Genomic DNA, 27761 nt, shown 5'->3' with positions numbered 1-27761 from the left:
ATTAAAATATGTCATTTCATATGTTCTGGATCTTACCTGTTGTTTAGTTTTTAAAACTTAATGTGCACATGCTTTCTGTAAATCATCAGTCTATTTTATTTATTTTTTTTATTTTAAAGATTTATTTTATTTTTATTGGAAAGTCAGATATACAGAGAGGAGGAGAGACAGAGATGAAGATCTTCCATCCGATGATTCACTCCCCAAGTGAGCGCAAGGGCCGATGCTATGCCGATCTGAAGCCAGGAGCTCTTCCGGGTCTCCCACGCAGGTGCAGGGTCCCAAAGCTTTGGGCTGTCCTCGACTGCTTTCCCGGGCCACAGGCAGGGAGCTGGATGGGAAGCGGGGCTGCCGGGATTAGAACCGGCACCCATGTGGGACCCGGGGCGTGCAAGGCGAGGATCTTAACCACTTGCGCCACCGCGCTGGGCCCTATAAATTTATTTTAAAAGTGGTTTGGATTTAAGGAAGATGCCAATCATCAAATGTGTCTTTAGCACCTGCAGTGTCCTTGACATTATTGTGAGTGAAATGCACTTTAAAAATAGTTGTGCTTTGAAGGATGAGTGTGTTTAACCTAGTAAATAAGATGCCCTCACCCCATGTCAGAGTACCTGGTTCAGTTCCTGACTCCATCTGCCTGCTAAGGCAGACCCTGGAAAGCAGCAGTAGTAGCTCAGGAATTGATGACACGCCACCTTTATCCAGGGCCTAAATTATATTCCCAACTCTAGCTTTGGTGCTGACTTTCATCATGGGGAGTAAAACAAACAAGAAAAGGCATTCCATGTGGGTACCAGTTCGAGTTCTGGCTGTTCCACTTCCAGTCCAGCTCCCTGCCAATAAGCTTGGGCAAGCAGTAGAGGGAAACAGCTGAGGACAGCCTGAATTCTTAGACTCCTGTGTCCATATGGGAGACCCATGAGAAGCTCCTGCCTTTGGCCTGGCCCTGCCCTGGCCACTGTGGCCTTTTAAGGTGTAAGCCAGCAGGAACTCTGTCTCTCCTCTCCTCTCTAACTATGGCTTTCAAGTAAATAAGTAAATCTTAAAAAAATAAAAGCAGGCAGAAACAAAGTTCTTGTCTACTGTTGCATAGAAGCTGTGGCTGTCCCTAAGTGCCTTTTCTTGTTTGTTGGAGAGAAAAATCCTACAGCTGGGTCTGGGCCAGAATGATGCTGGGAGCCAGTAACTCCACCCCATGAGGGTAGCGGGACCCTAGGATTTGAGCCATCCTCTACTGTTTCCCAAGTGCGTTAATAGAAAGTAGAATAGTCAGAATTTACACTGGCACTCCATTATAGAAGCTAGCTGTGTTAAGTGGCAAATTAGCATGCTAAGCCACAATGCCACCCAATATTTCAAGAGAATTTTAAAATAGCATTTCTTTAAAGCAGAAAAGATAATTTTTGAGAATCACTGATTAAAACTGAATTTTCAGATCAGTGCGTTTCTGGAATAAAATGTTAGTATTCTTTCCTCTGAATGGAAGAGGGATATCTAAGCATGTTGACAGTGAAAGACTTGTAAAGAAGCAAAATAACGGCAAATTTGACTTTTAAAAAAGTTTTGAGCCCCAGCATCATATGCAAAAACTGAAAATTAAGGATTTAGAAAAAAATTTCTTGTTGATAAAAGAGGACAGGTAATAAATACACTAAACATGGAAGGATTGGGTCCCAGGCAACCAGGCAAACAATATACACTGAGCTATCAGGAGAGAAATGGACAGAATACACACATAATGTACAGAAGAGGAGACACAAATGGCTTGTTGTCATATCCTGTGTACTTAACACATGAAGTAGAAGGGAAATGCCTTGATTTTAATTGTAGCATAATGTACAGCATAGCACCCAGGTTGTGACTGTAGAGCTCAGTGAACTGGGAGAACGTGAGTACTCTTGATTTGTCCCAACCAACACACACACCTAGGCTGAGAAATCGAGTGTTACCATCAACCTGAAGCCCTTCACACCTCCTCTCAGTCCATGTTCCTTCCATCTTTTCCAGTGTTTGCCTCTGGAGTAGTGTGCTTTGTTTTTCTACTATATGTTCATGGAATCATACGATGTTTATTCTCTGGTTTTCAACCACGTATATGTTGTTGTTTTAGCTATAATTTGTTCATTTCCATTCCTGTAAAGTATTCCATTGTATAAATAGTCCACAATTTATCCATTATACTTAATACTCAAAGACATTTGAATTGTTACCATTTCTTGGCTATTATGAAGAGTGTTTTCTTTATATCTTTTGGTGCTTGTATGCAGAGATTTCTATCTCTTTCAGTACAACTCTTTAGTTGTAAGAGGAATGTATGTGTGTGTGTATGTGTGTGTGTGTGTGTATACATATACACACACATATATATGTATGTATGTGTGTTTATAATAGTTTTCCAAAGTGAATTTCCCAGTTGACACTTCCATTGTGATAGGTAAATAGGAATGTCTTGTGTTGCTTTAATGTGTCTTCCACTAAATACTGATAGTTAACTGCTTTTGCTTTAACATACCAGATCATCAGAGATGGCAGTATAAGATAAAACAGTTTCTGTATACAAAAAAGCTAGGGGAATGTTCAAAATATACATGTATCACTAAGAGAATGCATTGGTAGAGGCTCTGGAAACCAGTTTAACAGACTACTTGAAGTGTTAAAATGAATTATACTTTAGATCACATAGTTTTGTTTTTGAAAATCTGTTCAGAGTATCATAAACGTAGTTCCATTTTTATGCATAAAGATTGCTGATTGAAGCATGGTGTACAAATAATATAAAAAAATAGAAATAAAAGCAAACATGGCTTACAGTAGTGAAATTGTGTAGTGTAGTAGAGTTGGAAACCATTTATCCTGAATTGGAAAACTGTTCAGTGTACAGTGAGATATAAATTTATATAACTTAAACATCTGTCAGCAGTGATCATTTATAGAGTTTATAACAAACTGGAAAAATGATTCTGATGTAAGTTTTAGTTGAAAGGCAGGAAGATAAAACTAAGTATAGCATGATCTTAACTGTACAGAGAAAAAGGTTGAAATTAAATATATATATATATAAAATGAAATATAAGACATATTGATAATGATTTTATGATAAGATTGAAGCTCCCTACCCCTACTTTAAAATTTTTATTGAGATAAAATCCAGTTAAGGGTGGATTTCAATATTCTGTATAAACACAGAACTTTAAAAATGCTATAGAATTGTCATCACCATCCACTGATTCTATCACCCTGTTTCATCTCGTATTTTTATCGCCACCTGAAAAAGAAAGTATATCACCAAATTTTCTTGTCTTCCAATCCTTACTAACTAATCAACTCTTTTTGGATTTACCTATTCTGGACGTTTCATTTTAAATAAAGTGCACTTGGTGACCTTTGTCCTGGCTTTGTTAAGAGATTTTTTTTTAGGTTCATCTAGTTGTAACATATGTCAGTACTTTGTTCCTTTTTATAGCTGAATGATGTCCCATGGTAAGAACAACTTCGAGTTTGTGCATCCACTTATCAGTTGACGAATACTTGGAGTGTCTCCACTTCGGGCCTCTTAAAATAGTTTTGCTGTAAATGTTCATGCTTGAGTATTCATTTGAACATTTACCTTATTTATCTTGGATATATACTTAGGAATAAAATTGTTGGGTCATATGGTAATTTTGTTTTATCTTTTCAAGAAGCAGCCAAATTGTTTTCCAGACAAGCTGCCCAATTTTACATTTTTTTGCCAGCCCTTGTCTTGCCTTTTAAAAAATAAATTTATTTGAAATGTAGAGTTAGAAACAAAGCAGGGAGAGACAGAGAGAAATCTGTATGCTGGTTCACCTTCCAACTGGCCACGGTGGCTGGTACTGGGCCAGTCCACAGCCAGGAGCCAGGACCTTTTTTCAGGTCTCCAGTAGAGGTGGCAGACATCTGTTTTTACAGCCATATTAGCAGGGAGCTCAATCAGAAGTAGAGCAACCAGGACCAGTAGTACCCCTATGAGATTGCAGCATTGCAGGCAATAGCTTAACACACTGTTGCCATAATGCTGGCTCTTCCTTGTCTTTCTAAAAATATTTTTTCATCTTTTGAATTTCCTAAAATGAATGCTTATCTTTTGTATTGACATATTAAGAACAATGGGTAGTGGAGGTGGCAGGTTTAGCAATGTAGTCATTCTTCAGGATTGTCATTAGTTCCTATACATCCCCTCTAATTTTTATTCATTTCTCTCTTTCTTCTCTGGACTCATTTGTTCATCTTCACTGTTGAATCCTACTGTAAATCATCTATTTGTGTGTCTCCTTGGATATCTATCTTTTGAGAATTTAGACTGTGCTTAGTATCTGTATTTAATGATTTAGGATATTTTACATACATAGATATAAATGATGCTGTACTATAGCTCCTGGTTTCTAGCTGGCTGCTAGCTGATGCTCCATGGACAGTTACTATAGCGATTTCCTCATTTCCCTGGTGGTAAATCCCTTGTGGTGCACGCTTTGTTCCTAGTTCACTATGGTAGAGAATACTGCACTGGCATTCTGGTAACATGCCTCTTAGTGGACCTGTGCAGGATGTTTTTCTATGTATGGCTTATCCCTTGAACCGGAATTTCTGTATATATGTGTGTATATGCATATACACACAGATTTAATGTTATATCTGTTTATATATAAACAGTTTTATCAAGTATTGCAGAATTACTTCTCAGAAAAATTGCCTTATTATACATTCTTACCAACCATACATAAGCATGTCTCTTCCCCTTCATTCTTACCGACTTTTTCAGCTAGTGGGTATAAAGTTGAATCTCATCATTGTAATTTGTATTTTTCTGGTTGTTAGTGAGGTTGACAAATTTGCTTGCTCTTTAAATTTCCCCTGATATGGACTGCCTGTGTGTAAATAGTGTTGCCTATTTGCTGGGTTTCCTACATCTGAAAAGTTAACTTATTTCCTCATTTTATTTAGCTTTGTTACTGTGTTAATATGGTTATTTCTACATTTGATTTTCATTTTAAGTCAGAGAAATGCTATAGAAATGTATTCAGTCATAATAAAGTTAATTTTTGTTTTCAGTCCAGATGTCAGAGCATTCCTTCTAATGGACAGTCCAAAGCATCAGTCAGATCCATCTGAAGATGAGGATGAAAGAAGTACTCAGAAGGTAAGAGGAACTGAATTTTTTACAGGAAAAAGTACTACTATGCAGAGATGAAATTAGTAGCAACTTCAGGACAACGTTTATTCTTTAAAATGGAACAATTTCATTCAAAGTAGCTTTTCTTTCACCTATAGAATACATAAAAATAAGCATACCTGCTACTAATTACCATTTCATATAGATTCATAGAATATTTTATAATAAAAGAGACACAAATTAAAATTTTGAAAACAGCATATAGTTAAAATTACCCATGTTATCAACACTCAGACCTAACAATTTAGAATATTTTGTTGTTTTTCTTTTCAATCCTGATGTTTCAGGGTTTAAAAAGTGAAAAGTTTGGCCTGGCACAATAACGTAGTAGTTAAAGTCCTCACCTTGCATGCGCCGGGATCCCATATGGGCACCGGTTCTAATCCTGGCAGCCCCGCTTCCCATCCAGCTCCCTGCTTGTGGCCTGGGAAAGCAGTAAGAACAGCCCAAAGCCTTGGGACCTTGCACCCGTGTGGGAGACCTGGAGGAAGTTCCTGACTCTTGGCTTTGGAATGGCTCAGCTCCAGCCGTTGCGCTCACTTGAGGAGTGAACCATCAGACGGAGGATCTTCCTCTCTGTCTCTCCTCCTCTTTGTGTATCCGCCTTTTCCAGTAAAAATAAATAAATCTTTTAAAAAAAAAGTGACAAGTTGCAAGGCAGATATCTGGCACAGCAGTTAAGATGCTCTTTGGGATCCTTGCATTGTGTTTGGAGTTTCTGGGGAGGGGTCGTGTGTCTATTTCCAGTCCAGATTCCTGATACTGTGGACTCTGGGAGGCCGCAGGTGAGCTAAGTATGTAGAACACTACCAGCCCAGCTGGGAAGCCCTGACTCAGCTCCAGGCCTCCAGCTTTTACAAGCCCCAGGCTTTGCAGCTGTGGGCTTTAGGGAAGCAAGCCATCACACTCTCTCACATACTCTCTTTTTCTGCCTTACAAATAAAATGAAAATAAGTGAATTCATTTTTTAAAAAATTGTAACTAAATTATAATTATATAGCATATGCAGGATTATATACTATTTCTTTCACTTTATATCGTATTTTTCCACCAATATATATTGTCATCATTATTGCAATCATGGAGCTATTGTTTTGAATTTTGGCTAGCAGGAGAGGCCTTCTGAGGTGAATACAATACTGTCCTTCCACACTGCTGGGCTTTTCTGTATAAAGCAGTCAACTCTGTATGACATGCTTCGCAGCTGGCACCAGTTGTTGTTTTTGCACATAGGTTGATACTTCAAAATGTCATAGATAATTGAATTAAAAGATAAGCTACTTGGTCCAGTTTAGAAATCTGTACATGGGCCCAATGCAATAGCCTAGTGGCTAAAATCCTCACCTTCTGCACACCAGTATCCCACAAGGGCACCAGTTCGTGTCCTGGCTGCCCCACTTCCCATCCAGCTCCCTGCGTGTGGCCTGAGTAAGCAGTCGAGGATGGCTCAAAGCCTTGGGACCCTGGACCCACGTGGGTGACTTGGAAGATGCTCCTGGCCTCAGATTGGCTCAACTTCGACCGTTGTGGCCGCTTGGAGAGTGAATCAACAGGTAGAAAATCTACCTCTCTGTCTCTCCTCCTCTCAATATCTGACTTTCCAGTAAAAAATAATTTTAAAAATTAAAAAGAAATCTGTACGTAAGGTTTTCTTCTGATACATATTTTCTGTGAACTTTTTGCCTGTTATGTTTTTATTTGTTAGACATGAAAAGGTAGGGATCACCCATCCACTGGCTCACTCCACAACTGCACGTGGCAGCCAGGGCTGGGCCACACAGAAGCCAGGATTCGGAATTCCATCTGTGTCTCCCACGTGGGGTGGCAGAGACCCTATCCCTGCATGTTAGCAGGAAGCAGGGATCATGGGTAGCCAGGACTTGATCCTAGGTACGCTGATTTGGAATGCCAATCCCAAGAGGTGTTTTAATCTCTTCACCGAATACTCATGCCTCTATGTACCCCTGTGTGTATAGCCAATATGTGTACGTAATAAAATGTAGGAGATTCTTTTTTTTAAGATTTATTTATTTTTATTGGAAAGGCAGACACACAGAGAGGAGGAGAGATAGAAAGGAAGATCCTCCATCCAATGGTTCACTCCCCAAGTGACCACAACGGCTGGCATTGCACCAATCCGAAGCTGGAAGCCAGGAGCTCTTCTGGGTCTCCCACACGGGTGCAGGGTCCCAAGGCTTTGGGCTGTCCTTGACCGTCTCCCCCAGGCCACAGGCAGGGAGCTGGATGGGAAGCAGGGCCGCCGGGATCAGAACCGGCGCCCATATGGGATCCCGGCACGTTTAAGGCAACGACTTTAGCCGCTAGGCCACAGCGCCTGGCCCCAGGAGATTCTTAATCTTAAAATTTCATTGTCATTCAAATAAGTTTGTGTCTTATTATGAAGACATTTCTAGGATTTATCTGAGGAAGTTGTGTCAGAAACAAATTATAATTCAGAGTATTATAATGGATCAGTTTACTGTTAGTATTATATAAATATAATACCTTTATCATTCAAAATTTATTAGACCTATTTATTATATACAAGAAAAAAGACACTGGTTTGAAGGCCATTTTTCTTTGTATATCTTTTATTTGGTATAGTGTTTTTGTGATTCTAAAGCTAATATGTTGCAACATTACTGTACATTTGGCAAATAGATCAATTTGTTTTTTGTAATGATTGGAAAGTAATCTTCCTTTATCAGTGCCCTCAGAGAATTGTCAGTTAAGAGAAAAATTTGCACTTTAACATCTGTAATATCGTTGCTTCTAGGACAGCATAACATGGACATTTTTATTTTACTTCTTTTGTTGCTGCTGGTTAGAACAAAACAGCAAAATGGAAAACACTGATAATAATTCATGAGAAAAAAATAGTGTCTCTGAAAACCTGTACAAATGCATTTAAAATAAAACAGTGTTTTCAGAGATAGAAGGAAAAGAGAAATGAAGACTAGTGAAAAAACTCACAAGAAAATGCTAATTAGTAAATAAAAAATTTAACAAAAGGATTTTTATTTCTCTATCAAATTTACAAAAATATAAATGAAATATAATCGGTCCATAAAACTGTGAGAACTGTTGGGCATCATTGCTGTAATTATTATATGCAGCTCTTTTGGGAAGCAGTTTAGCACTATCTATCAAAAATAAGGGGCCCAGCATGATGGTTCAGTGCTAAATCCTCATCTAACACATACTGGGGTCCCATGTCGACACCAGTTCATGTCCCAGGTGCCCTACTTCCCATCCAGCTCCCTGCTTGTGGTCTGGAAAACAGTAGAGGATGGCCCAAAGCTTTGGGACTCTGCACCTACATGGGAGACCTAGAAGAAGCTCCTGGCTTCAGTTCAGCTCAGCTCCACCTGCTGCGGCCACTTGGGGAGTGAACCATTGGACAGAGGATTTTTCTCACTGTCTCTGCTTTCTCTCTGTAAATCTGCCTCTTAAATAAAAACAAATCTTTAAAAATAAATAAATAAAACCACACTAGTTAAGAATGGAGGCAAACAAAACAATCCTTTACACATTAAAGAAGCAGAAGTAATTACCTTGGTATGTGTATAATTTAAAAAAAATAGAATCCACTTAATTACTACTCAATACTCTTCTCTATACTTCTTATCTTTTGAAAGTATTTTTCAAGCTTTTTGAGACACATGGCAAACCCCCATCTGCTGGTTCACTTTTTAAATCCTGTAACAGCCAGGGGCAGGGTCAACCCAAACACCATTCTCCTAGTCCACATCTCCCGTGGGAGTGATGGACATCCAGCTATGTAATCACCATCTGCTGCCTTCCCAAGTCTATATTAACAAAAACTGGAGTCAGGAACAGAACTAAAATTCAAACCAAGTGACTGAATGTCCCTAAAGATAATTTGTTCAATTTTGGGACCAGCCCTGTGGGTTAACCTACCACCTGCCATGTCAGCATCCCATATGAACCCTGGTTCCACTTCTGATCCAGGTCCCTGCTAATGTACCTGGGAAAAGCAATGGAAGATGACCCAAATGTTTGGGTCACCTTACCAAATCATGCTCCTGACCTCTTCCTGCTTGTTACAGCCGTTTGGGGAGTAACTGATGAAAGACTGATCAATTGATATCTCTCTCTCTTTCTCTGCATTTCCCACTCTGTAACTCTTTTTTTTTCTAAGATTTATTTATTTATATTGCAAAGTCAGATATACAGAGAGGAAGAGAGACAGATAGGAAGATCTTCCGTCCGATGATTCACTCCCCAAGTGAGCGCAACGGCTGGTGCTGCGCTGATCCAAAGCCAGGAGCCAGGAACCTCCTCCAGGTTTCCCATGGGTGCAGGGTCCCAAAGCTTTGGGCTGTCCTCGACTGCTTTCCCAGGCCACAAGCAGGGAACTGGATGGGAAGTGGAGCTGCCAGGATTAGAACCAGCGCCCATATGGGATCCTGGCGTATTCAGGGCAAGGACTTTAGCTGCTAGGCCACGCCGCCAGGCCCGTAACTCTGACTTTCAAATGGATGAATATACCTTAAAAAGAAAATTTTAACCTTTGACATACATGAAATGAAACCAGTATATAACATCTCATATGTAGAGTGAATTAGTCAGTTTTTAAAATATAAGCAACCACTAAATGAAGTTAAACAGTTTAAGAATCTTATATAAGCTATATAACTAATTTTTCATATTTTGCCTGCTATTCTCATGAGAGCCTGGCAGTTTTAGACCGTTTGAAGAATGTCTTGCCTTTGTTTCAGAAAACATCTGGCTTTGAAGGGAAAATAAAAGTGAGAGACCCCAAGTTCTGGCTTCTGTCTGCTACTGTCACCTTCACAGCTATTGTGTGTCTTTTTTCATTCACAATGTCTGAAACTTGAACTAGGACCTCTTGACATTTAAAACACTGGTAACAATACTTTCAAAAAAGGGAATTACTTTGCTTTCTTAAGAACTTTTAAGATGGATAATTAAATGAAGAAAATAGCTAGAAAATATATTAGAAGGTGTCTAGATCTACCACCTGAGAAAATAGAGGTCAAAAGTTAAGAAACCTGTGATCTCAATTAGTGTTCATTTGTTAATAAATTACAGGTCATCCTCAAATTAGTGATCAGGCAATATATTTTTCAATAGACACCATAAAAATTGTCTAGTTATATAAACCCACAATAATTTGCATCATGTAAGTGTTCTATTAGAAAATCATTGCAGAATAATAAAAATTATCTGCGTATATAATAATTTGGAGAACAAATTTTTTTTGATCCATGTTAATTTGATTTTCTTTCCTCATATAAATAAGAAGTTTTTCCATTGGTATATTCATCTAGCTAACTGTGCATTCACTGAAATAATAAATGTATTGAAATTATGAAGTTAATCAGTGTTACCTTTGTAAGAAACTATAATAATTCACAACTTCAAGCCTCAGTTTGAAATGAACTTAAGTAAATTCATGTATATTAAGGCCTTTTTCATATTCTTAGGTTATGACTGTAATCTTAAAGGACTCTAGTAAAGAAAATACAAATTTGAGACCTTTATAACAGTGAAATTCCCCAGGCCTATCAGGAGATTCAAGTTGAATTTATGTGAAACTGAATTCTCTTCTACTTGGCCTTTATATAAAAAAATGGTATTGAGAAAACTAGGTGAATTTAAGTTAATACCAGGAATTAAATGTAGTGTGTTGACTGCTGCAAGTGAAAAGCCGTTCTAAAATTTTAATTGAAACACAAGTTGACTGTATTTACTTTCGAAATAAATTTACCATTAAGCTAAAACTAGAAATCCATCATCTGTAGTCACTGTAATCATCCTTATATCATTTTCTGTCTTTAGTAAGCTATTTTAAAGTGAGCAGCTACTTTTAACCAGTTTTCAAAAGATAACAAATGATTGCTTGTAAATAAGGTTTTAATACCCACTTCTTCTCTGAGGAGCTTTGTCCCGTTTACTTCACTCATTTGCCAATGTACAGCTTAATTTCTGGCTTGCCTTTGTCCTTAAAATTGCTTTTGAAAGTTAACATGATAAATGATTAAACTTACGTTGATTATGTATGTTTTTAAAGTAAGTCTGTACATTTATAAAGAATCAGGACCTTAGGTTTCTGTAATGTGTCAGTACACCAAATGTCTGAGTTCAGTTACGGATATTTTATTTTAAAATGTTCTTCAATAATCTTCGATATTCTGATAAGAATGTTTCTGTTGTGTCTTTTTTTTTTTTTTTAACACCATCCAAACAGCTACACTCTACCTCACCAAACATCAACTTGGGACCATCTGGAAATCCTCAGTAAGTTTAATTTGTTTCACACAATCCTCAAACTAACATTTTAGAAGATTTCTCTTGAAAATGTGTAGATTTGTATAATTACACCATCCTAGCTGGAGGCCTGTGAAATCTAACCGTACGTAGTTGGAGTGAGTAGAGTACCCTTTGACTCATTCACTTGCTGGCTTTTCATTAGTTTGGTAGAGCCCTGAGCAGGTGTTAATTCACATATTGTTAATTGGATTGTGCTCTTTTGCACTGTGACTATTCTGGTTTGATAATTATGCGTATAGAATGTCTGGTGGCTGTTTGCCAAGGGACCGTAGGTGCTCTTAGACAAAAACAGCCTCACAGGGTTACTTCACAGTCTGCCACTGCTTGTAATTTTTGCTGTACCCTAGTTGCTGTCTAGTTTGTTGCAGAGGAGTCATGCTGGATATTAACATATGAAAGGTTGTGAGACTTTATCCAAATTTTTTTTCCATATTACCATATTTATTTGGGCAAAAGGGAAACATTTTGAGGAACAGAGTCTGGAAAATAATGGGGTGAAAAGATGAAAGTCAGCTTCATCTCACTGTCAGCTGCAGTAGTTCATTGGGAATGACTGCCTGGAGTACCAGTAGTTCAAAGGCTGCTTTGTGGCTCAATTTGAGGAGTGCCCAAATTGATTAGAAACAGCTGGCACAGATTGCAGCAGCATGTAGTGTTGCCATCCTACTTGTCCTTACAGGCTTGTTGGGCTAGTTCTAAAATGCAATTCTATCATAGAACATCATGCTGCCTGGTGCCCTTTTATTCTATTTGGAGAATAAATGGTAGCCATAATGGTCCAGGGATTGAGCCTTGAGACTCTTCAACATCAGGAGGTCAAGAAAGAACCATTAGTGAAACTGAGAGAATTATCAAGGGGATGAGGAGGAAGCCAAGAATATGGTGTCCTTGTGTCAGGAAAAGAAATTGTCTTGATGAGCTGAGAGTGTTTAACTGTTAGTGTTACTGACACAAATGTAACACATTGACAGAAATTGAAAATTGACCACTGGATTTGATGAGCATTTGGAGGTGTGGAGGAAACAGCTCACAGGAGAGCATTGTAAACAGGTGTAGAAAATGAGTTTATACAACTCAAGGGAAATGAGATGGTAGCTTGAAGTAAAAAATTAGTCCAAATAGCAGGTTTCTGAAGAAGAAAAATGTCTAAATTGTGTTTATCTATCAATCTTGCTGTTTAATCTAACCTTGTTATTGCTGTCACATTTGAATTTGCTGTTCTGTTTGTAATTAAATCAAGGAACTTTCCAGTGTAAGTGGCGTCATTTCCCTTTTCCTTAGTGCAGTGCAGGACTTCGGCTTGTGTTGAAGGATATAATAGCTCTGTGGGCTCAGCTTCCTCCTGCTGGTGCTTTAGCAGTCAGAGCTGCTTTACCTGATACATTACCTAAATATAAAAGAGGTCTTCCATCTGGCTTTTCTGTTTCTTACTCACCCATGTCACCGTCAGTGAGAATAAGCCAAGCGGTCTTCTGACTTTAATGAGATGACTTCTTTTGTTCAGTAAGTTTTCCTAGCATCATTACTGATGTTTCAACCAGTAGCTTCCAGGATAATCACCAGATACTAGATAGCTCTAGGGATGTATTGTGGATTTCTCAATTTCCTAAATAATCTGATGAAATTCAGTTAATAAAATTGGTTTAGCTAGATGCTGCTTTAAACTCAAAAGTATATACAAGAATGTAGACACATTTCTGTGGAGTTAAGTCTAAAGAGATTACTGAAGTCTTAAAAATGTTAAGGAGGGTATAATTATGAAGTACCTCATTGAGACTGTTGGTGTTTCTATTATATAGTAAAGGTCAACTTCTACCAGTGTGAAACCTGGGATTCATCATACGGAATACTTTATACCCAACTTATACTTGCTGAAGAATGAAATGCTATGTAATGTTTAAAAGTTAGCATTTTTTTTTTGATTTCTGGGAGACTGATTCTTGTCCTTGTTATTTTAGTGCTAAACCAACTGACTTTGATTTTTTAAAAGTTATTGGGAAAGGCAGCTTTGGCAAGGTAAGAATGTTTTTATTAAAAAGTACTTCTGGGATGCATTATTGTGTTAACTACTGTGTTTTTTTTTCATATGCAGGATATGGAGTTAAGATACTTTCTGTACTGTCAAAAATCATAATAGGAAAATTAAGGAGATAAAGTATCTACTTAAATTTGAAACAAAACTCGTTGTTTAACAAATATGTGTTGAACATTTACAATGTACCAGGTACCCCTGCAGACCCTGGTTGAACAGCGCTGGTGTGGTCATTACCTTTGTGATGTTTGTAGCCTTGTTGGGGAAAGAGTCCATAAAAACAATCCAGTTAGGATGTATGTTTGCTTAAAGGGCTAGCTCCCTGAAGAACACCTATATTCTGCATCAGAGTGCCTCATTTGAGTCCTGGATCCTCTATTTCTTTTTTTTTTTTTTTTTTTTTTATTGTTGCTTACACTGTATTATGTAGTACAGTTTTATAGGCGCTGGGGATTCCCCCCACCCCTCCCCATACCCCTCCCCCCATGGTGGATTCCTCCACCTTGTTGCATAACCATAGTTCAAGTTCAGTTGAGATTCATTGCTTGAAAACACATGCCTAGCATAAAGTTCAGCGTCTTATTGTCCAGATAAGTTCAGTGGCCTCTTGGGGAGACCTTCTATGGTCTGAAGATAGGTCTAACAGAGTAAAGATCCGGTCAGTTAAAAGCCCCAACAAGGCCTCAGTATCAATATACAACATTATGGAATTAATTGACATAGTAATGGGTAAACAATATGTTAAGAATAATGCGAGTTCCATTCTTCGAAACAACTGGGTTGAGACAGTATCAAAGACAGGTTCAAAAAATAACAAACAACCAAACAAAAAATTACAGGTTAAATCAAGGCAAACATGTGGTATCTAATCTTTTGGGATTCACTCATTTCCCTTAGCATTATAGTTTCCAGTTGTGCCCATTTAGCCACAAAGAACTGCAATTTGTTTTTTTTAATAGCTGAGTAGTATTCCATGGAGTAGATGAACCAAAGCTTTCTTATCCAATCTTCTGCTGATGGGCATTTCGGTTGCTTCCATGTTTTTGCAATTACTGATTGTGCTGCAATGAACATAGGGATGCATGTTGGTTTGTCGTAAAACAGGTGTTTTGGATATATTCCTAGGAGTGCTATTGCTGGGTCATATGGCATGCAGATTCCGAGTTGTTTGAGTGTTCTCCAGACTGATTTCCATAAAGGCTGTACCAATTTGCAGCTCCACCAGCAGTGGAGTAGGGTTCCCTTTTCCCCGCATCCTCGCCAGCAAGCGTCGTTGGTGTTCTTGTTTATGTGGGCCAATCTTACTGGTGTTAGGTGGTACCTCATCGATGTTTTAATTTGGATTTCCCTTATTGCTAGGGAGCTGGAACATTTTTTCATATGTTTGTTTGCCATTTGGACTTGTTCCTTTGTGAAATGTTTGCCCATTTCCCTTGCCCATTTCTTGAGTGGCTTGTTTGTTTTGGTTTTTTGGTTGTTTTGAAGTTCTTTGTATATCCTGGAAATTAGCCCCCTATCGCCTATATCGTGTGCAAAGATCTTCTCCCACTCTGTGGGTTGCTTTTTTACTTTGTTGATTGTTTCCCTTGCTGTACAGAAGCTTCTTAGTTTGATGAGGTCCCATTTGTTTATTCTGTTCTCAACTGCTATTGCTTTTGGTGTCCTTCTTAGAAAGTCGGAACCTACTCCTAGGTCTTGCAGTGTATTTCCTACATTTTCTTGTAAGAGTTTGAAGGTTTCTGGATGTAGATTTAGGTCTTTTATCCATGTAGATTGGATCTTAGTGTATGGTGATAGATGTGGGTCTATCCTTTTGTTTCTACAGGCTATCAGCCAGTTGTCCCAACAACATTTACTAAAGAGGCCTTCCCACTTGCTTGAGCTATCATTGGTCTTTTTGTCAAAGATTAATTGGCTGTATTTGTGTGGGTTCCCTTTTGGTGCTTCTATTCTATTCCATTGATCTTCCTTTCTGTCTTTGTGCCAGTACCAGGCTGTTTTGATAGCCACTGCTCTATAATATGTCCAGAGGTCCGGGATTGTGATTCCCCCTGCTAACCTCTTATTTTTCAGGATGGTTCTAGCTATTCGTGGTTTTTTGTGTTTCCAGATGAACTTTTGAATCATTGTATCCAGTTCCGTGAAGAATGTTTTGGGCAATTTGATTGGAATTGCGTTGAAAATGTATATTGCTTGTGGTAGTATAGACATTTTAATGATATTGATTTTGCCTATCCAGGAGCACGGGATGTTATTCCATCTTTTGAGGTTTTGTTCAATTTCCTTTTTAAATAGTTTGTAGTTTTCTTCGAATAGGTCTCCTACGCTTTTGGTTAGATTTATTCCCAAATACTTCATACTTCTCTCTGTTGTTTTGAATGGTATCCTGTTGGTTAGATCTTCTTCCATCTTGGTGTTATTTGCGTACACTATGGCTGTTGATTTTCGTTCGTTAATTTTGTACCCTGCCACTCTGCCAAACTCTCGTATAAGTTCTAGCAGTTTCTGTATTGAGTCTCCTGGTTTTTCTATGTATAGGATTATGTCATCTGCATATAGTGAAAGCTTGACTTCTTCGTTTCCTATACGTATGCCTTTGATTTCTTTTTCTTGTCTTATGGCCTCTGCAAGTACCTCTAGGACTATGTTGAATAGCAGTGGTGATAGCGGGCACCCTTGTCTTGTTCCAGATCTCAGTGGGAAGGGTTCTAGCTTTTCTCCATTCAGTATGATACTGGCGTTGGGTTTTTCATAAATTGCTTTAATTATGTTGTGGATTTTCCCATCTATGCCTACTTTGGCTAGAGTTTTTAGCATGAAGAGGTGTTGGATTTTGTCGAAAGCTTTTTCTGCATCTATTGAAACTATTATGTGGTTCTTGTTTTGCAGTTTTTGGATATGGTTTATAACATTTATGGATTTCCGAATGTTGAACCATCCCTGCATTCCAGGGATGAATCCTACTTGATCCGGATGAATGATCTGTCTGATGATTTTTTGAATTCTATTGGCTAGGATTTTGTTGAGAATTTTAGCATCAATGTTCATCAGAGAGATAGGTCTGTAGTTTTCCTTCTCTGATGGTTCTCTGTCCGGTTTTGGGATTAAGGTGATGTTGGCTTCATAGAATGAGTTTGGGAGGGTTGCTTCCTCCTCTATTGTTTTGAAGAGCTTGTAGAGGATTGGGGTTAGTTCTGTTCGGAATGTTTTGTAGAATTCTGTAGTGAAGCCGTCTGGGCCTGGGCTTTTTTTCGTTGGGAGATCCTTGATGACTGTTTCAATCTCTACCTCGGTTATGGGTTTATTTAATTCTGCAGTTGCCTCCGGACTGAGTTTTGGTAAGTGGTGGGAGTCCAAGAACTTTTCTATTTCTTGGTGGTCCTCAAATTTGTGGGAGTACAGTTCTTTGTAGTAATTTCTAATTATTTTCTTAATGATTGCAGTGTCTGTTGTTATGTTGCCTTTTTCATCTTTAATGCTATTGATTCTCACTTTCTCTTGTTTTTTTTTGGTCAATCGGGCCAGTGGAGTGTCTATTTTGTTTATTTTCTCAAAAAACCAACTTTTTGATTTGTTGATTTTATGTATAGTTTTTTTGATTTCTATTTGGTTTATCTCCTCCCTTGTTTTGATGATTTCTTGTTTCCTATTGTGCGTGGGACTCTTCTGCTGCTGTTTTTCCAGATCCTGGAGGTGTGAGGTTAGTTCCTGTATTTGGCGTCTTTCTTGGGCCTTGACATGTGCTCCGATTGCGATGAATCTACCTCGTAGCACTGCTTTGGCGGTGTCCCACAAGTTTTGGAGTGTTGTATCAGAGTTTTCATTGGTTTCCATAAATTTTTTGATCTCATCTTTGATTTCTTCTCTGACCCAATGTTCGTTTAATAGCATATTGTTCAATTTCCAAGAGTGCCTATACTTCCTGGGGAGTTTTGAGTTGTTGATTTCCAGTTTCATCCCATGGTGGTCTGAGAGGGTACATGGTATGATACTAATGTTTTGGAAGTTGTTTAGATTCGCTTTATGTCCTATCATGTGGTCGATTCTGGAGAAGGTGCCATGTACCGCTGAGAAGAATGTATAGTCTGTGGCCTTAGGATAAAAAGTTCTATATATGTCTACTAAGTCCAGTTGTTCTATTGTTTGTGTGAGCTCTGTTGTTTCTTTGTTGAGTTTTTGTTTCGTAGACCGGTCCATTGTTGTTAGAGGTGTGTTGAGATCGCCCACAAGAATTGTCCGGGTGTCTATGTCTTCCCTTAAGTCTGTAAGTAATTGCTTTACGTAACTAGGTGCATTAAGATTCGGTGCATAAACATTAATGATGGTGATTGCTTCTTGATGGATCATTCCCTTCACCAGTATAAAATGGCCTTCCCTGTCTCTTTTGATGTTAGTTAGAATGAAATCTATCTCGTCTGAAATTAGGATAGCTACCCCAGCTTTTTTTCCTTGTCCATTAGCGTGAAATATCTTTTTCCATCCCTTCACTTTCAGTTTCTTTGCATCCTTTCTGGTTAGATGCGTTTCTTGTAGGCAACAGATGGTTGGGTCTTGTTTGATGATCCATTCTATTAATCTCTGTCTTTTGATTGGTGAATTTAGACCATTTGTGTTGAGAGTTAAAATTGAGAGTTTGCAATTTTGCCTTGCCATGTGATTGTGTTGTGTGTGTGTTGTTGCCTATGTAGTTGTCTTGTTTGTGCAGCTTTTAGTTTGGAGACCTTCTTATTTGCCATCTTTGTTTGTGATTTGCCTCCTTTTTGTCTGGGACTAGCGCATTTCTAAGGAGACTTTGCAGAGCTGGTTTTGTGTAGACATATTCTTCTAGTTTTTCTTTGCTATTGAAGTATCTGATTTCGTTCTCATATACAAATGAGATCTTTGCTGGGTAGATTATTTTTGGTTGACAGTTGTTTTGTTTCAGGACTTGGAAGATCTTTGTCCATTCTCTCCTTGCTTGTAGGGTCTCTTCGGAGAAGTCAGCAGTGATTCTGATGGGTTTTCCCCTGTATGTGATCTTTTCTCTACTTCGTACTTGTCTCAGGATTCCTTCTTTGTCTTCATTGGAGTAGAACCTGAGCACCGTGTGTCTGGGTGAAGATCTCTTTGGGTCATGTCTGTTGGGAGTTCTCTGTCCATCCTGTATGCGGGGTGGATTCGTGTTCCAAGTGTTTTGGAAGTTTTCCTGTATAATTTCATCAAGCACTGCTTGCATCCCAGATTCTCTTTCTACTCCCTCAGGGAGGCCGATGATCCGAATATTCAGTTTTCTAAGGTAATCCTTCATCTCTTGCATCATTTTATTAGTTTTGCTGAGGTTTGTCTCCAGCTGTTTAATTCGCTGGGCACTTTCATTTTGTGTGTCTTCTGTTTCAGAGATCCTTTCCTCTGCCGCATTTATTCTGTTGATGAGGCTTTCAATCTTATTCTCTTGGGCATCCAGTTTGGTTTTGATTTGTTGTATTTCGGTGATTATGCGGTTCTGGTAGTCTTCCAGCTTTGTGTCCACGTCTCTGAGAAATTTTAGCATTATTTTCATCAATTCCTTTGCTGGTAACACATCCATGTCTTCATCTCGCATCGCCGATATTGATAATGGCTTTTGGCCCATGTTTGGTGGGGTGCTGGCTCTTTCATCTGGAGCACAGCTCTTTCTGGTGGTTTTTCCCATTGCGTTGGTGAATTCTGGTGGGGCAAATGAACCCGTGTGTTGAGGGGCTGTCAGATGCTTTCCTGTAGAGATTGGAGCCTGCAGACGTGGTTTGTCGAGCGTGGTAATTTTCAAGGCACCGTTGGTGCGTTCTCAGGGCCCGGGGCTGTAGAGCACCACCTTGGGGGCCCAGTGGATTCCAGGCACACTCTGGGCACCTCTTCTACAGGTGTGACACCCCAGGGCGTGGAGGGATGGAGGCGCTCTCTGGGTGTGCCCCCTGCACGGGAATCCGCAGGACTTAGAAGGTTTTATGTGCTTTCTCCTTGCGTTCTCCGTGTCAGGGACTGCAAGGTTTTTCAGAGCCCACCTGGTGCGTCTCCCACACACGGGACTGTGGGTGAGGCACTTTCCAGGCGTGGCTCTTGTGCAGTGAATCCACCACTCGTGGTGTGTGGATGTTCAGAGCCCCTGTTCCTGTGTGGCTCTCTCACACCGGCCCTTAGCGGAGGAGTGGCCCAGGCGCCCTGTTATAATTTCACGGCAGGTTCGCACCGTGTCAGTGTGATGCAGGAGTTTTCAGTGCTCTCCTGGTGGGACGCCCACGCTCAGAACTGCAGGGTGGGAGGCGAGAGGTGAGCAGTTCACTCTATGGGAGTGGTACCTGCGTGTCGGGGACACACAGCACTACACTTCCCAAAGCTGGGCAGAGCTCTTCTGACACCTGACACCTGCGCTGTGGAGGCGGCTGCTGCAGGCGGGGCCGCCTAGTCCGCTCGGCGCAGCCGCTCGGCGCGGCGACCAGGGTCTTCCTGATGTTATCTCACTTCCACCAGGCAGGATGTGGAGGACTCCAGATCCTCGCCAGCAGCCTCTCTGCACCGAGACGCACTGGCCCCCCCAGTGTAGGAACACCCGAGGCGCCCCCCCGGGGCCCCCTCAGCCACCAAAACCACTGCACGCAGTTCCCAAGGCACAAACCCAACAGTTTCAGTCCGTCTGCCCCGCGTTCTCAGAGGCTAAAACCTCGGCAGGGGTCTAGGAATGCGGAGGCTGCCACGTCAACCCCCCGGCTCACCAAACGTTCGGCCGCTGCAGTCTGCCTCCACCGCTGCCGAAGGCTGCCGCCGGCGACGATCCGCCCGATCTCCCCGCCTCCGGGCTGTCCGCGTCTCCCGTCAGGCCGTTTTCAAAAGTGACTCAGCAGGTCTGGAGTGGGATGTCGGTTTCTCTACCTTTGCCCTGCTCCGTTCTCGCTGTTCTTCCGAGTTGTGTGGATCTTTTTGGCTCCACACTGTCCCAGGGAGCCTCACGGACCTCTCCCTGCGATTCCCTGCTGTTCCTCTTTGCTGCTTCTGTGACTTTCTATCCCTCTTTCACTGGAGACTCCCTCACAGCCTTCCTCCTACGTCGGCCATCTTCTCTTTTCCGATCCTCTATTTCTTATCCGCCTTCCTGCTAATGCACACCTAGGAAACAACACATTGCTCAAGTGCTCCCACCTGTGTGAGATCTAGATTGAATTCCAAGCCACTGACTTTGTCCTGGTCCCACCCTAATGCTTAAAGGTATTTGGGAAGGTGAACCAGGGAATGGGAAGTCTTTGTTTCCATTTGTCTGTGTCTTTCAAGGGAAAAAAAATGAAAATAAATTAATAAAAATGTTTTTGCGGATAGCCAAGCAAATAATTACAAATTGTAATATGATTTTGAAGAAAAGAAAAAAATAGGGTGATGTGACAGCACAGCAGGTAGTGAGAGGTAGAAGTCTAGTTGGGTTGATAGAGGATATCTTCTGTGAAGATGAGCTTTTTCTGATGAGCCTGGAAAGACTAAAATGAATGTCAGTGTGAATAACAGCTGGAGAGTGAAAGCAGTCTGTGAAGACTGGTAACTGTGACACTGTGTCACATGAATCACATAACCTGACAACAAAGCCATTCCAAGAAAGGAGAATCACTTGAGGCCAGGGTTACCAGGGAAAGGCATCATTTATTAAGTTATGATATCATTAAAATTGTAGGCATTTTTCCTATTGTGCTTTAGTCTGTTATAAAAATGAACTTGTATCCAGTTACATTTTTGCTGCTTTCATAAATGTTATTATGCATTGTCTATTTACTGAGTTTTTGGGGACCAGAAATTGTAACCATAACATATCCACGTTTCTACTCACTCAGCAAATATTCATTGACTGCCTGCTATTTGCTGGACTTTGTGCTACTATAAGCAATGGAAAGTGGAAAAGGATGCTGTTATCCAAATGCTCAGGCTGTGGGAATGCTGGAGTATCTGTCATCAGAACAAGAGCATTGTCTTTTACAAACATTCCATTTATACCCAGAGACTGCAAGGAGTTAGTAGACAACATCTAGTGGTTGTGCAAACTTATGTCGTGAGCAGTCTTGAATCCACTGCAAATACTTAGCAAAAATTTGAATTTGTCTGCCTTTTTCTGGGGCAAGATCCCCTAGGTTTCTTCTAGCTCTTAAAGAGTATCTTCCTCCCAGATGGAATGGAAGAAGCCCAGATCCTTCCTCACAGGATCTGATGTCATCGGAACAACAGCCAGGAGCCCTGAGCGGTCCTCAGCAACAGAAGAACAGTACACTTCCTTCAGGACTTGGGAAAGGAGCTTTCTCTGGTCCTTACTTAGTTCCAACTTTGGATCCCCACCCTCTCTTGTAATGACCATCAGGGTTGCTCCGGAACCCTCCCCTCCAAAAAAATTAGATAGACAGGGACCAATAAGGAAAGCTTAGAACAGGCAGGAAACAGTCAGCTTGGACCCATATATACCTCACTAGGTAGGACACAAAGATTAGTTATTCCTCACTAAGGTATTGAAGATTTCTCTGCACACCCCTCCTAAAACTGTTCTGTGCCTTAGTTGTTAACATATGCCTTGTTAGAGTTATAAGCCTGTTTGGACTATCCTCAAATTCGCAAAGTTCAGTAAAAATCATGCTTCAGTACTGTAAGCTGTTAAATATAAAAATGAAAATAGACATGAGACAGCTGAATAGTACCCTATAACCATTTTAAGGTGTATAGCAGCAAGTTGTGTATATACTAAAATTGAAATGCCAATGAAGTAGTCACAGGATGTGGTTAAGAACTTGCATTTTCTAACATATTGATCACTTAATACCATGTCAGTTAATTCCATAATGTTGTAAATTGTTAATGTTATGTTGTGGCTTTTCATTGGACGGGATGATATTCTGCCAACTCTGCCTTCAGACCAGGGATGGTCTCCCAAAGAAACTGTTGAATTTATCTGGACAATAAGAGGCTGGACGCTGTGCATGGTACATGCTCTCAATGAAGGAATCATGACTGGATATGAACTATACTACTTCAACAATGTGGAGGAATTCAATATGGGGGGAGGGCCTGGGGAGGGCAAGGGGGAATCCCAGAGCCTATGAAACTGTGTCATAAAACAAAATTTAAAAAAAAAAAAAAAGAGTATTTTCCTGCAGTCAAGTCTGTTACAGAAAGATACACACAGTGCTTCTTTCTTTGAGCATTCCTGATGTTGCAAGCTGTGATAGAAACCTAAATATGAAACATCAGTGTGTTTGATCGTCTCTACAGCCAGTAAGGTGGTAGTCTCAGTATTTAAGGGCACTCTTCAGCAGCCAGCATTTGAGCACGTGTGTGTACACACACAGTTCTCAGGCCCATGGACTTCAGCATACACCAAGCAATTTCAACAATTAGCACATTATTGAAGTAGTATTCTTTCTAAAATTAAAACATCTGCAGAAAAGTAGAATTGTAGGAATAAATTTGTTACTTCTGAATTTTCAAAACATCCCTGCTGTTTTTTTCTTTTTTATAAAAAAATTTAAGAATATTTGGTTTATTGAAATTACTTTTATTAAAGTATTGAAATTTCTAATCATATGCACAATTTAACCATAACAGGTTCTTCTTGCAAAACGTAAACTGGATGGAAAATTTTATGCTGTCAAGGTATTACAGAAAAAAATAGTTCTCAACAGGAAAGAGGTAAAACAAAGGATTTTCTTGTTTGCCTATTTTCTCTATTAACAGAGTTGTTTTCTGGTATATGATACAAATGAATCTCTTATATTTTCTCTAGCAAAAGCATATTATGGCTGAACGTAATGTGCTCTTAAAAAATGTGAAGCATCCATTTTTGGTCGGATTACATTATTCATTTCAAACAACTGAAAAGCTTTATTTTGTTCTGGATTTTATTAACGGAGGAGAGGTGAGTTTTATAATTTGTTTTCTAATATTGATAATAGAAGACATAACTTGAAGTTAGAGGTTTCTTTTCTTACAAGCTTCAGAAGGACAGGACATTGTCAGCTGCTGTATGTATTCAGTAGGAACCTTAGTCAAGATACTGTTTACCACACAAGATATGGAAAAGTATAACTTAAGCTAGTAGTACTTTGGAAGATTCATAAAAGACCCTGGGTTAAAGCTACAGAATGTGTGGATAGATTTGTCAACTAAGCTATACGTGAAGTATTAGAATAAGATGTGATTTGTAATGTAGATAATAATGGTTTCAACAATTGTACATCAATATTACTGCAACCTGTCATTTCCTTTCTTGCCTTTTTTTTTTAAGCAGAAAAACCTTAAGTTTAGTGGGAATGCAGGTAACATGCAGTGACAGGTTATTTGAGGGGCTGATACTTTCTGATTCTTTTACATGTATTATTTCTGTTAGTCATGATAACTTTGTAATTAAATACTCTTATACCCAAATATTAGGCAGGGAAATTGAAGTTTGGAGGGATTAAGTGATTTTCTTGATCCCTTGTGTCAAGCCCTGGGTTTCACCTAGACATCCTGACCAAGCCCATTCTTCAGCTCCTGATTCAGACTTCTCCAAAAACTTTTTTGGGCTTAAACAGCTTATATATGTGGATTATATTGCTTTGGCTAGCTACCATTTTCAATCTTTGAATAATATTTTTAATTAAAAAAGAAAGGCTTAGTAAAGTAATTGTATGATAATATCAAGAAAACTGAGCATTGTAAAATTTTTGCAGAGCATTTGCCTGAAATGGTAAGGATCCTGCAATAGTGCTCAATCAGGAGTATGGGAGGTTCACAGCAAGTAGTAAAGACATGGTTAGAGAGAGGATGATTGTTGGGTGCAGGACATGAACAAGAAATCACAGCTATGTGTTGGTACTGCATTTGTAACTTAAGTTCAAAGTCACAAAAACTATTTCTGCTCTTGTGTTTTCAGGTTATGTTTGTTTGAACCTATGTTTGAATGATTGTAATGTGTTTTCTATTTCTCCCTATTTTACAGCTGTTTTTTCACTTACAAAGAGAACGATCCTTTCCAGAACACAGAGCAAGGTTTTATGCTGCTGAAATTGCCAGTGCATTGGGTTACTTGCACTCCATTAAGATAGTATATAGGTAACATTTTTAGATATTATTTGTAAAAAAAAAAGTTGATACTCTTTATTTAATATTCATTTGTACTTTTCTCTCCTTTTAATTTGGTAGAGACTTGAAACCAGAAAATATTCTTTTGGATTCAGTAGTAAGTATTGTCTTTCTCAAATCAACCATTTCTGTTTTTGTTGTTGCTGTGGTTCCATACTGCAAGATTCCATTATTCATATAACATCATAGAGGAAGAAGAGCTTAGTAGTAGTTACAAGGAGACAGAGTGCAAAGGTAGAGGAGTAAATGCGAGAATTTGAGTGGCACAGTTGTCTTGATTGTCTTACGTGAATCCACATACCTGTGTTGCTTAGTGGTATATGTACATAGAAATAGTGGAAACTTAAAAGTGATTTAGCCATGAGCTTGGCAGCCCACTGATACAGCACTGTTGGCTTTCTGTTTCATACTGTACTATGGTAATATTGGATTGTCAGCATTGAGAAAAGTTGGTTAATAGACAAATGAGACTCTACTATTTTTGCAGTTTTTTGTAGATCTAAAATTATTTACAAACAAAAAAGCTTTAAAAATTGTCAACTCCTATTTATGCGTTATTTTAATTTGGCTGCCCCTGTACTTGTCAGGGACATGTTGTCTTAACAGATTTTGGGCTTTGTAAAGAAGGAATTGCTATTTCTGATACCACCACAACATTTTGTGGCACGCCAGAGGTAAGAAACGTGTCTTATTTATCATTCATATGGTCATTTATAAAATACAAACTTGAATTATAAATTACATATATAAATTTGAAATAAGAAAAATAGCATAAAGATTGTCACTTCTGTTTTCTGCCAGAAGGAAATATCTGGGGAGCAACCATCCTAAACATTCAGAGTTTATGGATAACTAATTTTTTCTTTTTTTTTTTTTAATATTTTTTTTTCTGGCTAAGTCAGATTTACAGAAAGAAGGAGAGACAGAAAGATCTTCCATCCACTGGTTCATTCCCCAAGTTGTTGCAATGACCAGAACTGAGCTAATCTGAAGCCAGAGGCAAGGAGCTTCTTCCATGTCTCCCGTGTGGCTGCAGGGTCCCAGAGCTTTGGGCCCTCCTCCACTGCTTTTCCAGGCCACAAGCAGGGAGCTGGATGGGAAGTGGGGCTGCAGGGGCACGAACCTGTGCCCATGTGGGATACTGGCATGTGCAAGGTGAGGACTTTAGTAGCTAGGCTATCGCACCAGGCCCTAATTAGTATTTTTAACTGATCACAAGATACTTAAAAGACCCTCTTGAGTGTCTGACAAAGATAAATTATACTGATTTTTTTTTTACTAGAAGTCCCAATTCCAGGGTAATAATAATTACCAATAAAATAATTCCAATTTAAGCATTTGCTTATAGTTACATAGTCCCTTAAGAAATCATGAAATCATTGAAGATGCCTTGAATTTGATCATTAATGGTGATTACACAACTATGTACTTCATTTTTTCATTATTTTATGATTTGAGTGACAGGAGAGTTACCATCAGCAGGTTCACTCTCTGAATGCTTGCACTGACTTGGGATACCCTGGGTCTGCCATGCAGGTGGAAGGGACGGATCCACTTACCTAAGTCATCACTGCCTCATTGGGTTTGCATTAGCAGGAAGCTGCACTGAGGGGACAAGTCCTGCTCTCAGTATTCAGCACAAATATAAAAATTGTCTACATTTGAATGGTAGCTTGTTGGTTTTTATCATATTTTTTGATAGGGTTGAAATACTTAGTAATTAAAAAAATCAGTGAATAACAGAAGAAAATATAGCCGTGGATGTGGGAGGGGGAAATCGCAAAGCAGAAGTTATTGCTGTAAAATTCCATCTCTGATCCTGTTAGCTAGGAAAGGATCTTCTCGCGACAGAATTCATTAAAATGTATGTAAAAGCCTTATTTTTCTCACTTCACACATGCATTTAATTGTTCCAAGTTTTCCTCATTTTCAGTGTATTTATAATGATCATATATGTCATGTAATATTCCAGCATTATCCTGCAGTAGTTCCAAATATAAGGGAATTTGAATTAACTCATGAAAAATTCATTAATGCCATTTTTCCATTAGATTTTTGAAGCCCTTTTGTACAGAGCTGGAAATATATGATAAAATGGCTTACTTACATGAGCCTTCTAATTAAGATCAGAAATTAATTAAAAGTATAAGTAGTTAAGGTCATCTGGTGATACCTGTGAGAATTGATTACAGGAGCCCTAATATCAAAGTCCCTTATATAAAATGCTGTTTGCTATACACTTGCTCTCATGTGCTTCAGATCGTTCCTAGGTGACTTAACTACCCACTGCAGTGTCAGTACTTCGCAAAGTCACTGAAATGAATTGTTTAGGATGAAGAACAAGGGAAAAAAAAGTCTGTACATATTTAATGTAAATGTAGGTTTTTTTCACACATGTTTTATCTATAGTTGAATCCATGGATACCTTGAAGTACATAAACAGTATGTATAATACAAATACATAATATACAATATATATAAATATAAAATGAAATACCTTGAAATCTATATATTTTTAAAAATTTCTTTATTTATCTTCTATTTATTGATTTCTTCCCCAAATGGCTGCAACTACCAGGTCTGGGCTAAGTTGAAGCCAGAAACCAGAATTCTCTCCTGTTTTCCAACATGAGTAGCAGGGGCCCATGTAGTCCGGCCATCTTCTCCTGCCCTCCCACATATATTAGCAGGAAGCAGGATTAAAAGTGGAGTAGCTTGGAGTCAAATTGCAGTTCTTGTGGGATACTAGTGTCACAAGCAGCTCCTTGAAATACATATATTTTTTCTTTTTCTAATACTAGCTCTTAGGTTTCTCTGTAAGAAACTGTGTGTGTGTGTGTGTGTGTGTGTGTGTGTGTGTGTGTGTGAGAGAGAGAGAGAGAGAGAGAGAAAATTTGTATTTAAGTCATAGTTAATAAAATGTCTAAAATCCTGTGGTTTTTAAGAGGAAACTATTTTTAATCATCTTAACCTACATATGACTAGAAGTCATCAAGCCCTTTTTTATTTCTTTTGCCCTCTCTTCAGATCACATTTTTAAGGCTTAGAAAATTATTTTCATTTATTTATTTTATGTGGGAAGAAGTTATATATTATTTAATCTAAAATTCAAATTCA

General features: G+C 39.0%; 1 protein-coding gene across 6 annotated transcripts in view; it reads left to right on the top strand.

Annotated features, from left to right (window-relative positions):
• LOC121165829 (serine/threonine-protein kinase Sgk3) overlaps positions 1 to 27761 on the top strand; it is a 131467-nt gene that overhangs the window by 92336 nt on the left and 11370 nt on the right. For all 6 annotated transcript variants that reach the window (XM_040994789.1, XM_040994798.1, XM_040994825.1 and 3 more), the window contains 8 exons: positions 5074 to 5161; positions 11430 to 11479; positions 13471 to 13528; positions 23127 to 23210; positions 23305 to 23436; positions 24502 to 24614; positions 24705 to 24741; positions 25232 to 25318. In XM_040994789.1, the coding sequence (XP_040850723.1) occupies positions 5074 to 5161; positions 11430 to 11479; positions 13471 to 13528; positions 23127 to 23210; positions 23305 to 23436; positions 24502 to 24614; positions 24705 to 24741; positions 25232 to 25318 (649 nt within the window). The remainder of the gene's footprint in view (positions 1 to 5073; positions 5162 to 11429; positions 11480 to 13470; positions 13529 to 23126; positions 23211 to 23304; positions 23437 to 24501; positions 24615 to 24704; positions 24742 to 25231; positions 25319 to 27761) is intronic.

Source organism: Ochotona curzoniae, unplaced genomic scaffold (genome assembly GCF_017591425.1).
Source record: "Ochotona curzoniae isolate NIBS_2020 unplaced genomic scaffold, NIBS_Ocur_1.0 contig_1071, whole genome shotgun sequence".
Lineage (NCBI taxonomy): Eukaryota > Metazoa > Chordata > Mammalia > Lagomorpha > Ochotonidae > Ochotona > Ochotona curzoniae.
Note: the sequence above shows the minus strand (reverse complement) of the source record. Positions and strands in the feature narration are given on the sequence as shown.